This window comes from Epinephelus moara, chromosome 21 (assembly GCF_006386435.1).
Source record: "Epinephelus moara isolate mb chromosome 21, YSFRI_EMoa_1.0, whole genome shotgun sequence".
NCBI classification, from domain to species: domain Eukaryota; kingdom Metazoa; phylum Chordata; class Actinopteri; order Perciformes; family Serranidae; genus Epinephelus; species Epinephelus moara.
The window spans coordinates 29,173,414-29,188,571 of NC_065526.1; the positions used below are offsets into that span (position 1 = coordinate 29,173,414).

The following is a 15,158-nucleotide window of genomic DNA, read 5'->3' on the forward strand; positions in this document are numbered from 1 at the left end:
GAGCTAGGTGTGCAGCTGGGAAACCAGCATCTTTTTTCGGTTATCCTACTATGAAAGTGGCTTTTCAACCATCTACAGGTCCTTTGTGCCGCACAAAAACATTTGAGCAGATAAAAACTTTCCTCCAAGCAATGTTTTGCTTCAGCTGCTTGATAGTGGTTTCCCACTTTTCACTTTAATCAACAATTGGTTTGTTGTCAGGCCCCTTCGCTCTGTAAACAACCTGGGGCGGACAGCCTCTGATATATTTGTGATCGTCTAAAACAAATGAGCTATTGTGCAGAGATGTCTCACTCCCGACTGAGCATCGTGGATTCAAAAGAATTATAGCACACTGCTGTAGCTCAGCTGTTTGTATCAACGCTGATAATATATCACGTTAGTATTTCAGTGCCATCTAGTTTTACGAAATTCAGGAGCTCTGTAAGTGAAGCCATCACATCCTGTTAGCTCTGTCCTGGCTGCTTCTTCGGTTTCAAGACAGCAGGAGCAAAATGTTCAAGTGTATTTTCTGAACATAGAGAATACTATGCTTTCGTTTGTATTTCTTTCCAACTCCAGAATCCATCCCATAGCGTATTATTGTCAAATTTTCCTTAATCAAGGTGGACTGCCATTCATATATAGATGCATCCCACGTCAAAACGCACTTTTTCCATTATTTTGTTGAACTATTTATAACGGAATAAAGGGCAATAATGATTCAAAGTTTTTGTTTCTTTGTTTTTTACCACAACACAGATTTTGTTTGGTTCACTACAGTCAGTTAATTTGCTTTCTACTCATTAAATGTTCCTGTATGTATTTTTGTGTACACCAGGCCTACATCCCCTACCGAGACAGCAAGATGACCCGTATCCTTCAGGACTCTCTTGGCGGTAACTGTCGAACCACCATTGTCATCTGCTGCTCGCCTTCCTCCTATAATGAGGCCGAAACCAAATCCACCCTCATGTTCGGACAAAGGTTGGTAGGCCAGTAGGATGAAAACAAGCTTAACTGCTCTGTGTAATTTATTTCACTCTGTAACTAATAGTTTAAAATAGAGTTGAAGAAGCCCATGTATAGGTGTAGAAAGGTAATGGAAAGCATACATGTATTCATAATCATTGTCACAGTTGGTCCAGTGATGGTTCAAGCTTAGTTGCTGGTATATTTTGGTACCTTTTTTAAAGTATAATTGTGCATAAAATGTCATTATTAGAGTCCTTTCAGTGGAATAAAAGCTGTTTTTCATTTATCCAGAGCAAAGACCATCAAGAACACTGTCACTGTGAACGTGGAGTTGACAGCAGAGCAGTGGAAGCAGAAATATGAAAGGGAGAAGGAGAAGAATAAGACCCTGAGGAACACCATCAACTGGTTGGAGAACGAGCTTAACCGCTGGAGGAATGGTGAGGAAGTAGACTGTCTTATTCCATTGTTTCTTCTATGCCTACAGATTCCTTAGAAAAACGAATCAGTGCTGTAAAAATTTCTTACGTTTGATCCAGATTCTTTTGGTGTTTTGAATCTGTGTGTTGCAGTGTGTTGTGCAGGATGCAATGCCAGAAACAGACTTTGTCTTAGGTTCCTACTAAAGGAAACAACAGTACACATTTTTGTATCAGTATACTGCATTAACACCTAGGAGTGATGACAGTTTTCTTTTGTGTTCACTGACTGCTAACTGCACATACTTTAAAAGGCTGGTATTTGTTTATTTCATAGGACAAATAAAGCTCTTTACACATGCATATTTAACGTGTGTGCGTTCCCCCACCTCAGGTGAAAGTGTGCCAGTGGAGGAGCAGTTCGACAAGGAGAAAGCCAATGCCGAGGTGCAGGCCTTGGACAACATCATCAACGAAAAGCAGGCCTCCACACCCAACGTGCCGGGTGTTCGCCTCACCGACGTGGAGAAGGACAAGTGTGAGGCCGAGCTGGCCAAACTTTACAAACAGCTGGATGATAAGGTGAGCGACGGAGGTGTATGAAAGTGTGTTTGTAGACTTACACATTGTGTGAACAGGTTTTAAACACACTACTGACACACTGAAAAAAGAACACGTCACATTGAATTGCATAATAAAATATGCATACGACACTGTAACTGCTGGAGGTTATCTGGAGGGAAATAGATAAAATCTGTAACAAAAAAAGGAAGAATGACAAGATGACCACTACTGCACCATTTACCGTTTCTTTGAATCGTCATCGCGATGTCAACAGTTGCAATAAACATTGCAAAAGAGTGATTTTGCTCTTTGAATACAGTAACAACGCATCAAATTACACTCTGTCTGCAGGTGCTGGCCAATCAGACAGCGCCCTCGCCATTAGGCAAAGTCAAACAATAGGGATTGCAGGATACAGGATACACTAACTACAAGGCTGGATTATTTTATGGATCATAAATGGCGGTAAATCCTAAACCAACATACGAGTTTTATCGCAAAAAAACATATGGTGTCTTGGAGGAAAACATACAGCTGGGTTGAGAATGAAAAGTAGTGTTGTAAGAGCAGCGTGGCTTCTTTAAGAAGAGCTCAGTGCATAGCGAGTATGTGGTTGAGTAGGAGAGTAACCGTGTGTGCACTCAGAGCTGACAGCTTATGGCGATCATCAGAGCAGAGAAGAAATTAACAGGGAAGCTGTCAAGTGGTAGTAAATGCACAGTGTAGCTTTCAGTTTGTCCATGAATAAACCCTGCAGCTCCCCCCACACCCACATAAAGTAAATATAAATATACAAACACAGGCACTGTGCAAGACTGAGTCAACAACAGAGTACACTTAAATGTCTATATGTCACAAATAGTGTCAGTATTGTGATATTCAGCAACAATATTACATATTTTCCTCATAACATGCAGGCATAATGATTACATGCCTTAGTAACTAAGGAGTGATAAACAAGATTGAGTCCTTTAGGCGTTGCTCTGCCTCAAGCGTCATGGTTTCCATCCAGTATTTATCTTAAAACAGGTTTAGAGAGGGCCGAGGCAACTGTTTGATTCAAATGTGTTTCTGCTGGTCTTTGGTTTGTAGGCCACCAAATCTGGAGATTGTTTTTCCAATTTCTCATGAGTAAATGTTACACGCTAGACGTCTCCTTAGATGTCGTGTTGGCTGGTCTGACACGATATAAGGATGGCACAGCTTGAAGAACAAGGACACTTTGAGAATTTCCGTTTTGCAGTTGTTGGATGTCTTTGTGAAATGTTTGGATTGTCTTTTAGAGACTATTGCATATGGTTTTCATGCCAAGAAAATAAGAATTTCATGAAGGATAGTAGCTTACTGAAAATTACACCTGGTCATTATTGCATAAATATGCAATCTGTTTTTTAAATAGGGCAAACTAATATATAAATATATATATCTTTGTTTAGCAGGGCTTCATCAGTCACTAACTTGACAGCATAAACATCCTAAATGGGTTCCTTTATATTTAATGTTTGAATGTTTGCTTATGCTTTGGCTGACAGGAAATAACAGCTGCTCCCCATAGAATTGAATAAAACTGACTTCTTTTGGTCAAATTCAGATATTCTCTCAAGAAAAAGGCAAAAACAGTCTTTATTTTTTCCACGGCTTTTTTTCAGTGCCAGGTGTGAATGCTAATGTGGCTTTCTGTCTCTGTGCTTTACAGGACGAGGAAATCAACCAGCAGAGCCAGCTGGCTGAAAAGCTGAAGCAGCAGATGCTGGACCAGGAGGAGGTGAGTACTGGAGGTGCAACAGGTGTAGGGAAGGCACAGGTGCAAAGTGAACTCTGGATCTTTGTAGTTTCAGAGGTGTGAGGTAACACATGACGCTATCCCAGCTGTCAAGTTGTATTTATAATTTTACAATAGGATGTACTTTGATAATTTGATCCATTAGTTCACACTACAGTTACTCGCTTTTGTAGTAGCAATTTTAATATTTTGCTGTTAAGAAAAGTGAGTTTTGCATACTTGATATGTCATGACATTACTACTACAATCAAAGATGGTACTAAAGTCCTTGTTTCAGTGACGTTATAAAGATAACAGTTAAAAATACAAATTGCTTATTCATCCATATTGTGACAAATACTGAATAGTTCCCTTCAGCCTTAATGCGTTTGTAAACAAGTACTAAAATTACTTTTCTCTCCTCTGCTTCCAGCTCTTAGCCTCCTCACGCCGCGATCACGAGAACCTCCAGGCAGAGCTGAACCGCCTGCAGGCAGAGAACGAGGCCTCCAAAGACGAGGTGAAGGAGGTGCTGCAGGCTCTGGAAGAGCTGGCTGTCAACTATGACCAGAAGAGCCAGGAGGTGGAGGATAAGACCAAGGAGTTTGAGGCCATCAGCGAAGAGCTCAGCCAGAAATCGGTGAGCCTGGGACAGATGTCAGCAGGCTTTATTTTTGGTCATGTGCCTTTTATTTGTCCTTTGTTTTGGCTGTGTTAATATGTAACACACAGACATGCAACTCGATAATTAAACTTGTACAACTTTCAGGGATAGAAGAACTACAGACACATGCACACAAACATCCATTACACGAATCACCAAATAGAGGAACTTAAAATAAGAATCTTGGAATATAAATAAATAACAATAAAGGAACACACTGACATGAAGAATGATTGCTCTCTCTTCCTGCAGTCCATTCTGTCGTCTCTGGACTCTGAGCTCCAGAAGCTGAAGGAGATGTCCAACCACCAGAAGAAGAGGGTGACCGAGATGATGTCTTCACTGCTCAAAGACCTGGCTGAGATTGGCATCGCTGTAGGAAGCAATGACATCAAGGTATGGGCATGCCTTGCACATCATTACTATAGCAGAACTATGGCTACAGTAGCAACACGAAACTCTAGGAATTTAGAGAAAGAAGGAAGATTACTTATTAGATTTACTATGAGATGAAAATCCTTTGAGGCCCAGTGACTCACCATGACACATATCTGGTACCGTGTCAGTTTGGATATTCTGATGAGATAATGCACGAACACCTGGTTCTTTCTTCTGTCTGTTTCCTCTGTGTGGTTGTGCTTTCTCAAATTTCCTCCTCTCCCTTCCAGCAACACGAGGGCAGTGGCCTGATAGATGAGGAGTTCACAGTGGCCCGCCTCTACATCAGTAAGATGAAATCCGAAGTGAAGACCATGGCGAAACGCTGCAAGCAGCTGGAAGGCACCCAATCAGAGAGCAACAAGAAGATGGATGAGAATGAGAAGGAGCTGGCTGCCTGCCAGCTGCGTATCTCCCAGGTAAGTAGGAACTAACTACAACTGTTATGAACTGAAAACATACACTTTACTGATCCCTGTAAAACAACAAAAAAAAAATCATCTCTGAATCCTTATTGAGATAATGTGTATAAATACCTTACTTATTTCTTCTGTCTTCAGCACGAGGCTAAAATCAAGTCTCTGACTGAGTACCTGCAAAACGTGGAGCACAAGAAGAGGCAGCTGGAGGAGAACGTGGACTCTCTCAATGAGGAGCTTGTCAAGCTCAGCGCTCAGGGTATGTCACTGTTAAAGGACAGAGCTAGAGATGGGGCACAGGCACTCACTTCAAGTCCACTTACATACTATTGGAGGCAGTTAACACCAACAGGAGCTGTAGATTAATAGTTAAATAGCCTCTCTGGGACGTTTAAACCTTATCCAACTCAAAAACGTACTAAGGTTGGTTTTCAAGAACCGGCTCTGAACAGTAACCCACTCCAGATTTTCAAGAACTTGTGATTGTTTAGTGTTTACAGTGTGGCAGAGTAAGTGCCAAAAAGGTGTGTGTAAGACTGCCGCGGCATGACAAAAGGTTGGGCAGGCTCAGGCTGTAAAAGTCTAAATCAGCTGCTTAAGTGTATTTTGGTTTCTTTTCTTAATCTTAATCCAAATTTGAATTGGTATGAAGTGTAAACTAAACCCAGTCTTATCTCATTTTCATATTTGTAGGGTTCAGTGAACACTAACATCACTACTCCCATCTCATAACAGTGCATCTTGTGTTTATGTTTTGCAGAGAAAGTCCATGCTATGGAGAAGGAGAATGAGATCCAGACTGCCAATGAAGTCAAGGTATGTTCCTGATCCATTGATAAGTGGAAACAAGTTAACACTACTGTTTTGTGGATTCTTAGCTTAGGTCTATCACCGAAAACACTGTGTAAAAAATCTCAACATGCCCAAAATGGTCCTTTAAACTTTTGAATCACCTTCACAGTACGTTGGTGTTTTTTCATTGTTTTCTTAATTATCCCGTTAAATAAATGCAAATGTATCTGTGTGTGTTCAGGAAGCGGTGGAGAAGCAGATCCACTCCCACCGTGAAGCTCATCACAAGCAGATCAGCAGCCTGAGAGATGAGCTGGACAACAAGGAGAAACTCATCACTGAGCTGCAGGAGTAAGACTTACATTTCTGTTTGGTCAGTCAGTGCTTTGTTAAAAAGATGAGGACAGCAATGGGGATAAATATTAAGATAAAGAATCATTTAAAACATTGTTTCGGTTATAATATTTTGATATTTGAAGTAGCAAACAGTAGTAGCTATGTAAAAGACAATTTTTCATCTTGTTACAACTATAACAATAAATAATACCCTTTATACACAAATGCAAAGATTACACCTTTAATTTATTAAAACATTCTGCTTTGCCGTCTCTTCCAGTCTGAACCAGAAGATCATGCTGGAGCAGGAGAGACTCAGAGTAGAGCACGAGAAACTCAAATCCACTGACCAAGAGAAGAGTCGCAAGCTGCATGAGCTTACGTACGCTACAGATACAATAACCGTGATGCCATTTATCACCAACTTTGTGGCATGTGCATTTCTTTAGATGTTAACTGTTGTTGTTGCTGTTGTTGTTGTTGTACAGGGTGATGCAGGACAGAAGGGAGCAGGCCAGACAGGACCTGAAGGGTCTGGAGGAGACAGTGGTGAGTTTATCCAAATCAACTGATGACAAAAGCACCTATTGCGGGTCTTTGTCATATAAGTTATTGGGGTTACATCCATTTGCAAGTACAATTGATTGTTTCAGTGAGTTGACTTCTCGTATAAAGCTTGTACCGACACATTATTGCAAGTCGTAAATGCCACATCAGTTATCTTTGCTACAAGTATTCCATACATTTTTTATTTTGTTTCCTTTTTTCCCTGTTAGTATTTACAGTAAATTCAATACAAAGCAAATTAATGACTCATTTTGAATTCAACACCAGCCTCAGTATTGAGGTTTTTAAAACGTAGGGATATCTGTGCACATTTGCTGAAGTTTCTTTGATATAAAGTGATATTCTGCAGTGTTAAATTCTTGGATATAACACTGGTTCTTTCAGTCTTTTCAAGTTATTTACTGATTTTGATTACTTGTCTTTTCTATTCAAGGCCAAGGAGCTGCAGACCCTGCACAATTTGAGGAAGCTTTTTGTCCAGGATTTGGCTACCAGAGTGAAAAAGGTGAAACTCTGATGCAAGAAAATCTCTTCAGATGCAATTAGGGGGGTTTGTTTTGTGAAAAATACCGCTGCATAAAGTTTTAATGCTTGTGTATTACTCGCTGTGCAGAGCGCTGAGATGGACTCGGATGACACAGGCGGCAGTGCAGCGCAGAAACAGAAAATCTCCTTTCTTGAGAACAATCTTGAGCAACTCACCAAGGTTCACAAACAGGTAGGATTTTAATGAACACTCCCAGCAACAGCTCGGAGATCATTGCTGTCCGTTTAAGATCTCACATTACCTTCTCTGGCTGAACTCCATTTGCAGTGTTCTGTTCAGTTTGTCCTCTTGCCTTTTATCCATTTTATTCTCTGACCTCGATTTCAGTGTGCTCCACTGTCTTCTCCACTGGTAGATTGATGTTGAAAGGTAGATGAAAATAATGATTTAACCGATGCAAATTGTCCCACAGCTGGTACGTGACAATGCAGACCTGCGCTGTGAGCTTCCTAAACTGGAAAAACGTCTTCGTGCTACAGCTGAGCGGGTCAAGGCCCTTGAATCTGCTCTGAAGGAGGCCAAGGAGAACGCCGCCCGTGACCGCAAGCGCTACCAGCAGGAGGTTGATCGCATCAAGGAGGCTGTCAGGGCCAAGAACATGGCCAGGAGGGGACATTCAGCCCAGATCGGTTAGTATGGATGGATGAAAAACGCATCTACAACGTTTTTGTTTCTGGGCAGGAAACACAGAATTGATTATCAGTTACTTTTTGCGACTTTTGGTGAGATTTTATGTATTTTTCTAACTGGATTGACAGTCTAAATATTGTTTTGTTTTAAATAAAATGCAAATCTCCCCAACACTGCAAACATTATCTGTTCATCTGAAATGGCCAAACCTCATTCTCCTCTGTCTCCCCAGCTAAGCCTATCCGGCCTGGGCAGCAGCCAGTGGCGTCTCCCACCCACCCCAACATCAACCGCAGCGGAGGTGGTTTCTACCAGAACAGCCAGACGGTGTCCATCAGGGGAGGAAGCAGCAGCGGCGGCAAGCCAGACAAGAAGTAAGAGGAATATCGTTCTTTCCCTTCTCATAACTAACAAGACGATGTGTGATATTCAAGACCAGTTAAAAAACTGTTATTCCCGTTTAGACACAAAAACATGAGAAAATAGGATCCATGTTTGAAAAATACCAAACTTACCCTTTAAGGGGCCGTACACATGCCGCCTTTATTGCCCTCAAATCCATGGCTTTCAATGTAGACGCATGGCACGCCGCTCATACGCCAGGGCGATGCTGGATGAAATAGCGGCTTTCTATTTTCCAAGGTGCGGACCTGTGCCCTCTGATAAACAGAGTTCAACTTAAGCAGCAGACACCGTTTCTTGTCACATAACATGCACACATGTGCACATGCACATGACATGTTTCTTGTCATGTGACAAGAAACGACCAATCATAGCCAACAGATATCTTTCCCCTTTTCTGTAAATATCAGTCTGTGGTAAATAAGGAGATGAAGTTGATCAGGGCTGCCCAGAGCTTTACATCTGTCCCACGGACACACTTAAAAAAACAGTGCTTGCAAGACGATCAGCTCTGCACGGATTTCAAGTAAGAACACCATGATGCAGTGCTTGTTACGGTTGCATAGCGACCTCAGACGCAAACCTGCCTCTGCGCTCTTGAAAGTTGGCACAAAAGTAGCACCCAGCGCCCAACCTTGTGCTTTCCAGGCAGTTAAAGATGCGGCATGTGCACGGCCCCTACGGCAAAAATCTTACAAAAATTCCACAGTGATTATCCCTCTGCCTCAGTAATCACATAAACGTTATTAGTAAATAGTCGTTAAAGTATTGAATCCAGTTTTCAGTGTACTTGTGTTATGATGACTCAGCAGCCACATGAATGCAAAAACAGCCTACTTTTTTGCTTAAACTAAAACTAGTTTGACACATCATGGATATAAGCTGTCAGAGGCGTGATGGATGGGAGCAGTTTTCTGTGCAGAAGTGTTTGACATTTACTAACAGCATTCTCCCTTTCTGTTTATCTGCAGCTAAAGAGCAGCGGGATAGAAGGACGACACCACTGAAGAAGCCAATATCGCCCCCCCCCCCCCCCGCCCACCCCGACAACCTGTCATTCCATTACAGCGAACAGGCTCCTCGTCGCTGCTTTGGAGCCACGAAGGAGTTTCTGAATTATAAATATATATATATAAATATTCCTGGCCTGTACAGCTCCAGCCCCAACACCTCGACCCACTCCCCCATCCCCCCCCCCCAATTCTCATCATGACTTATCTCTTTTTCTCGTACTGGATATAATAATAATAATAAAAATAATTTAAAAAAAAACGAAAAACAAATTTAATTTACAAAAGGCAAGATAATATTCGTATCCACCGAACCAAACGCAGTCTTGAGCGCAGCCTCGGCGAGCGAAACCGGCGAACACCTCAAAACGTGTAGCTCGGGTTTCGTTTTTGTTTTGCACAGTCTGTCGTCATCCGTCGTCGTCGTGCGAGTAGTTCTGCACTGTGCCATGCTGAATGTAAGGGTAGCAAGATCCGAAAAAGATGAAAACACTTCCTAAAACGAAACAAAAAAGAAAACAAAGGAGACCCTACCACGAGAAATAGCTTGTCCCTATAGGCTAACCTCTGTACATTTCATCATTACTATTATTGGTTGTTAACCACACTTTTCTCTGAATAGATTTTACATGCTACTTTAAGGAAAAAAAAAAAACTACAAAAAAACTGTATGGTTTTGAATTGACTAGATGGCGTCGAGCACTACTGTTCTGTCCGGTCTTGTACAGATGTAAAATTGGCACTACTGCACACGCTTCCCTGGAGAGAGACAGAGAGAGCTGTATGGAAACAGCAGAGGGAACGGCTAAAAGAAGGATAAAAAAAACAAACAGCCACGACGTGCGACAGTGTACTGTAGATGTATTTAACTAAATACCTGTGGAGGCCAATTGTTTTTATCATTAAGTTAAAATAAAACCTATACTCGTTATTGGTGACTTCATGAGAAGGATGCAAAGAATGTAGACGGACGGAAGAGAATGATCTGGTTAACACAACAAACTTCCACCTTTTAGCATAGCCTATGCTAAGTAGCTAAATGTACTGTTTTTACTTCTCTCAGTGGTTAATAATGCTGTGTTAATGAGCGCTATTTATCTCTCTGCACATTGGAGCACATAGTCTGCAGGCATATAGACTGAGATAGCACACACAATGCTTGTCCTGTCCTAGCTGGGTCGCTGTCACTCACTCATCTCCAGGACCTGTTTTTGTTTTTGTTTTTTTGTAGTTGTAACTGTTTGACCCCTGCCGTACCGTATCATGATTTCTTTTTAAGGGTGCCTCGGCTTTTTTTTTTTTTTTGGTCTTCCCTCCCACACCCCTTTTTTTTGTTGTTTCTTATAGATTTAGGACCTGTAACTGTATTTGCCCCTTTATGGTTGTAAATTTGCATAAAAGCAATGTGTTTTGCTGGGTTTTTATGTACTGTATCTCTTTCATTGTTTCATAGATCATGTTAGATTCATATTCGCAGTGGGTGGGGGGAGTGTCAGTCGATGGGTCGGACCCTTGCCGCTGATCAGCCAGTCAGGAGAGCAGGGTCTTAAATTGCACAACAATCTTCTGTCATCATCTGTAGGAGGGGTTTATTTAATTCAGTCTAGTCCGGGGTGTAGGATTTATTTTGTGTTTTATTGTCTTTGTTGTGTTTTCTAATCCCCACCACAGCTTTGATTTTTTTTTTTTTAAATTTACATCCCATGAAGCCCCACTGCATTGGCAAAGAGCTTGTTGTAATTGTAACTCCAGCGTGAGAACACTAACATCTTGTGCAAGTGCAATATACTGTAAAATACACTGAATATCAGTCGACTGGCAGGTGTGATCAGGGTGTGCTTGCAGCGGTAATCCTGCCATGTGGAGTCAAAAGCTCTTCTTCCTCGTTAGCTTCTGCTCTGCTAACATTTGGTGTCTCATCGAAGGCTTCTTTTGTAGGTATTTCTAAAAAGCTAAAACATGACACAGCAGATTTTCCACACCATATTCTTAAATATAAAGTATCTACCACTGTACCAGACAGTAAACTCCCTTTTGATGACAAAATGGTGACACTTTACTATCCAGTGCAGTTGTAGATATTTAAATTACAAATGAATAAAAGCTTTTTAGAAACAGAGATAAAAGAAGCTTTCTACAGCCAAATACTAGCAGGACAAATCTAGCTTGAAAAAGTGCGACAGGATTTTGGCTTTCTAACATGTCTTACTAAAACTTGTCATCTTGTAACAGGAATGTTGGGTTTAATAGCACTTCTTCACAAAACCTGCACTCAGAAAAACACTCCATGTGGCTGTTTTTGACTGGAGGAAAGAGAAGTTTTCCAAAGCCCTGTAAATGGAACTGTTTGATGACAGCAAATAATTTAAGAAGTAATAATTACGTTCTACAAGCTGCAGGGAGGAGTCACTCTCCCGTGTCTATGACAGGACGGTTTTTTGGTGTCTATCGAGATGGTTTATTCCCTCTGTGTAATCTTCTAGATTAGGTGAGACTTTGCAGCATGGACCTCAAAATGTTTATCCTTTGACCTTCCACCAAAACTGGATATGAAATGGGGAAAAAATAGATAATGATAAACAGCAAAGAATATTTGAATTTTGCATTAATTCTAAATTAAAAGAAAGAAAAAAACAAAGTGTAGCCACTTTTTTTATTACTGTGTAATAGTTGGTCAATTTTTAAAGGACAGTTTTGAGGATCCATGAGTGGACAAGGTACTGGATCATTCCTGGAGAACTGGGGCACAAATAGCAGGGCTCTGATATGGACGGAGATGGGAAGTACATGAGATCACAGTTTTGGATTGATTGCATGATGTAAATGTATGTGTGATTAAATAATTATGACAAAACACGCTATCTTTTTTTTTTCCTTTTTGTTGTGTTTAAGATAACTGTAACGGCCATTTAATGCTAAAGTGATCAATAAGCTTACAAACTGTTTCTGTGAAATCCGATACTGTTAATTTCCAAGAAAGATTATTATATTTCTTTGGTCTAGGACTGCCCCCACCCCTCAGTTCCAATTACAAATCATAATGCACAGCACTCAGGGATATTTAAGACAATACTGTGCTAATAACTTGGCAACAGGGGGCAAGGTAATTCCCTGTTGTCGAAAGCCAGCTCCATGAAGAAATCCCTAACCCTAACCCCTTTTCCCAGTTAAGGGTGGCCGGCACTGAGCCCCAACTTCAACCCTATCTGATACATCTAAAAGTACTGAACATTGAAACTGATTGAAATGATGAACTCATGCAATCATTCATGTCAAACATGAAGATTTTTGAAATATTTACAGTATGAAGTGCAAGCATATCTAGATTAGTAGGAATTTAAATCACTTATTTTAATATGAAGACAAATGGTCTTTTGACATTATGTATAAATGTATAATATTTTATATATCATGATGCCACAGATGTCTACTACAAAATTAGAAAATGTTTCCCCCAGGGGAAACCCATGTTTAAATTTTCTACAGTTTATGCAGACTTCTCTCTGCTTGTTGCCTGGCAACTGCTCCTGGCCAAGAAGTACTCCGGCACGTACCCTCCACTAAAAGTATGAATTGTTGCATTAACATTCTTGGGGCTTTTATGTATGGGATAAAGGAATGAGATGTAAAGTGCAAAGTATTGGTGAGCTTTAGATGTGCTGGTAAAGGTTTATGTTATGTTTGGACAGAGCCAGGCTAGATGAAGCCAAGTTACTTGGTTGATGGCGGGAGAATGTGAGGGTATGTCATGCTGTGTGGGGCAGGGGCAGCATCTTCAGGGTATGTGCTCTGTTATCTCTTTACCAAAGTGTACACCAATCAGCCAAAGCATTAAAACCACTGACAGGTGAAGTGAATAACATAGAACTCCTCGTTACAATCCAAGGTTCTGCTGGGAACCCTTTGGTCCTGGCATTCATGTGGATGCCCCCGGACGTGCAACCATTTCGCACTGCAAAAGCTGCTCAGGAATGGTCAGAGGAACATGACAAAGAGCTCATGGTATCAACCTGCCCTCAAAATTCCCCAGATAGCAATCTGATCGAGCATCTGTGAGACATGCTGGTACCCCACCTCACAACCCATAGGACTCAAAGGATACGCCACCAACATCCTAGTGTCAGACACCACAGGACATCCCCAGAGCTCCTGTGTCCATGCCTCAACAGGTCAGAGCCAAGTCTGATCCAAGGAGGGCCCACCGTGGATTGTGGGTACCTCTGGGATACTGGCATCATGTCCCATGAATTGATTGATTGGATTGGGATTTCGGAGAACTTTGAGGCCAGGCTGATGCCTTGAGCTCTTCATCACATTCCTTGGGCCATTCCTGAGCAGTGTGGCAGGTGCATTGTCCTGCTGCAAGGGACACTGCCATCAGGGAGTGCTGTTGTCTGGTATTTGGGTGGATTGAGCACGTCTAGAGGCATCTGAATGATTGTCAGGGCCAAATGTTTCCCAGCAGAACATTGCAGATGAAGACGATCAGTTTTATTGACTTCACCCACCAGTGGTTTTAATGTTTTGGCTGATCAGTGTATGACTCGGTTCAGGAATGAGAGTGGAGGTATTGCATGTGGGTCTGAAATCCAGCTTCAAGCTGCCAAGTCATATGGATCTATGTTGTTCATTGTGATTAGCTTCTCCAAATGCTGTTGCTTGACGATTGTAGCAGGCATAACCTAGGTAACACAGCATGATCTTCACAAGAGGGCGCCCCTATGCCAATACACAGCGTGATGACTGCATATACAGTCATCTGTACACATATGGGAGGATCACAAAAAAAAAATGTTTTAAATGTAGCATATCCAGTGTAGTGTCCACAAGGTAACTAGTTAGAACATGTAACTAGTTAGATGTAATTACATTACAAATATATAATATAGTACTCAGTTACAGCTACTGAGAAAAATTGTGTAATAAAATTACAATTATTAATCTAAATATTGGTAATTACACACATGGTACATCAGAATATATTGTTTATGGTAAAAAGTTTATATGTAGAATATAACTTTGCATCGCATAGCATAGCCTATATACGGATATTATTCAGCGTTATTATCCAGTTTAACATTGGTTAGAAAAGTAATCAAAAAGTAATCAAATGTAATAAGTTTGATGGAGTAATTAAAACATTTACATAACTTATTACATTTCAACGGGGTAACAATCTGTAACCTCTTACATTTCACAAGTAACCTTTCCAACACTGAACATATCCAACCATGGCAATATTTCAGTGATGGCATTTACAGTCTTAGAAGACAGAAATACATTACCACGATTGAGAAAAACAGTGAAACATTACATTATTAAAGTTCTTGTATTTATTTAGTTTAACAGAAATTTAAATAAATAAATTGCTCGTTTTGCAATGTAGCTGTAGTTCCAGTTTATAACCATATTGTGGCGCTAATTCCCCGTTTGTGTCCCTTAACACTTGACGGCTCGTATCATAGAGTATAAAACCAGACAGGAGCTCTCACTTTGAATGTATTCTCAGTCGGAACATGGGGGCGCTTTTGATAAATTAATGGAAATGCTAACAAACCAAAGCTAACTGACAGATATTGACTGTCTGTCGGCAATTATATATATATATATATATATATATATATATATATATATATATATATATATATATATAT

At 40.8% G+C, this 15,158-nt stretch overlaps 1 protein-coding gene across 1 annotated transcript in view; it reads left to right on the top strand.

Annotated features, from left to right (window-relative positions):
* The window catches only part of LOC126408867 (kinesin-1 heavy chain), a 19,045-nt gene extending 9,352 nt beyond the window's left edge, over positions 1–9,693 (top strand). The window contains exons 10-26 of the mRNA XM_050074609.1: positions 821–966; positions 1,246–1,394; positions 1,768–1,955; positions 3,634–3,702; positions 4,133–4,339; positions 4,616–4,759; positions 5,032–5,220; positions 5,362–5,479; positions 5,981–6,036; positions 6,254–6,363; positions 6,629–6,730; positions 6,837–6,897; positions 7,349–7,420; positions 7,529–7,633; positions 7,875–8,091; positions 8,325–8,466; positions 9,466–9,693. Coding sequence (XP_049930566.1) covers positions 821–966; positions 1,246–1,394; positions 1,768–1,955; positions 3,634–3,702; positions 4,133–4,339; positions 4,616–4,759; positions 5,032–5,220; positions 5,362–5,479; positions 5,981–6,036; positions 6,254–6,363; positions 6,629–6,730; positions 6,837–6,897; positions 7,349–7,420; positions 7,529–7,633; positions 7,875–8,091; positions 8,325–8,466; positions 9,466–9,469 — 2,079 coding nt within the window. The 3' untranslated portion in view covers positions 9,470–9,693. The remainder of the gene's footprint in view (positions 1–820; positions 967–1,245; positions 1,395–1,767; positions 1,956–3,633; positions 3,703–4,132; positions 4,340–4,615; positions 4,760–5,031; positions 5,221–5,361; positions 5,480–5,980; positions 6,037–6,253; positions 6,364–6,628; positions 6,731–6,836; positions 6,898–7,348; positions 7,421–7,528; positions 7,634–7,874; positions 8,092–8,324; positions 8,467–9,465) is intronic.
* The last annotated feature ends 5,465 nt before the right edge of the window (positions 9,694–15,158 follow it).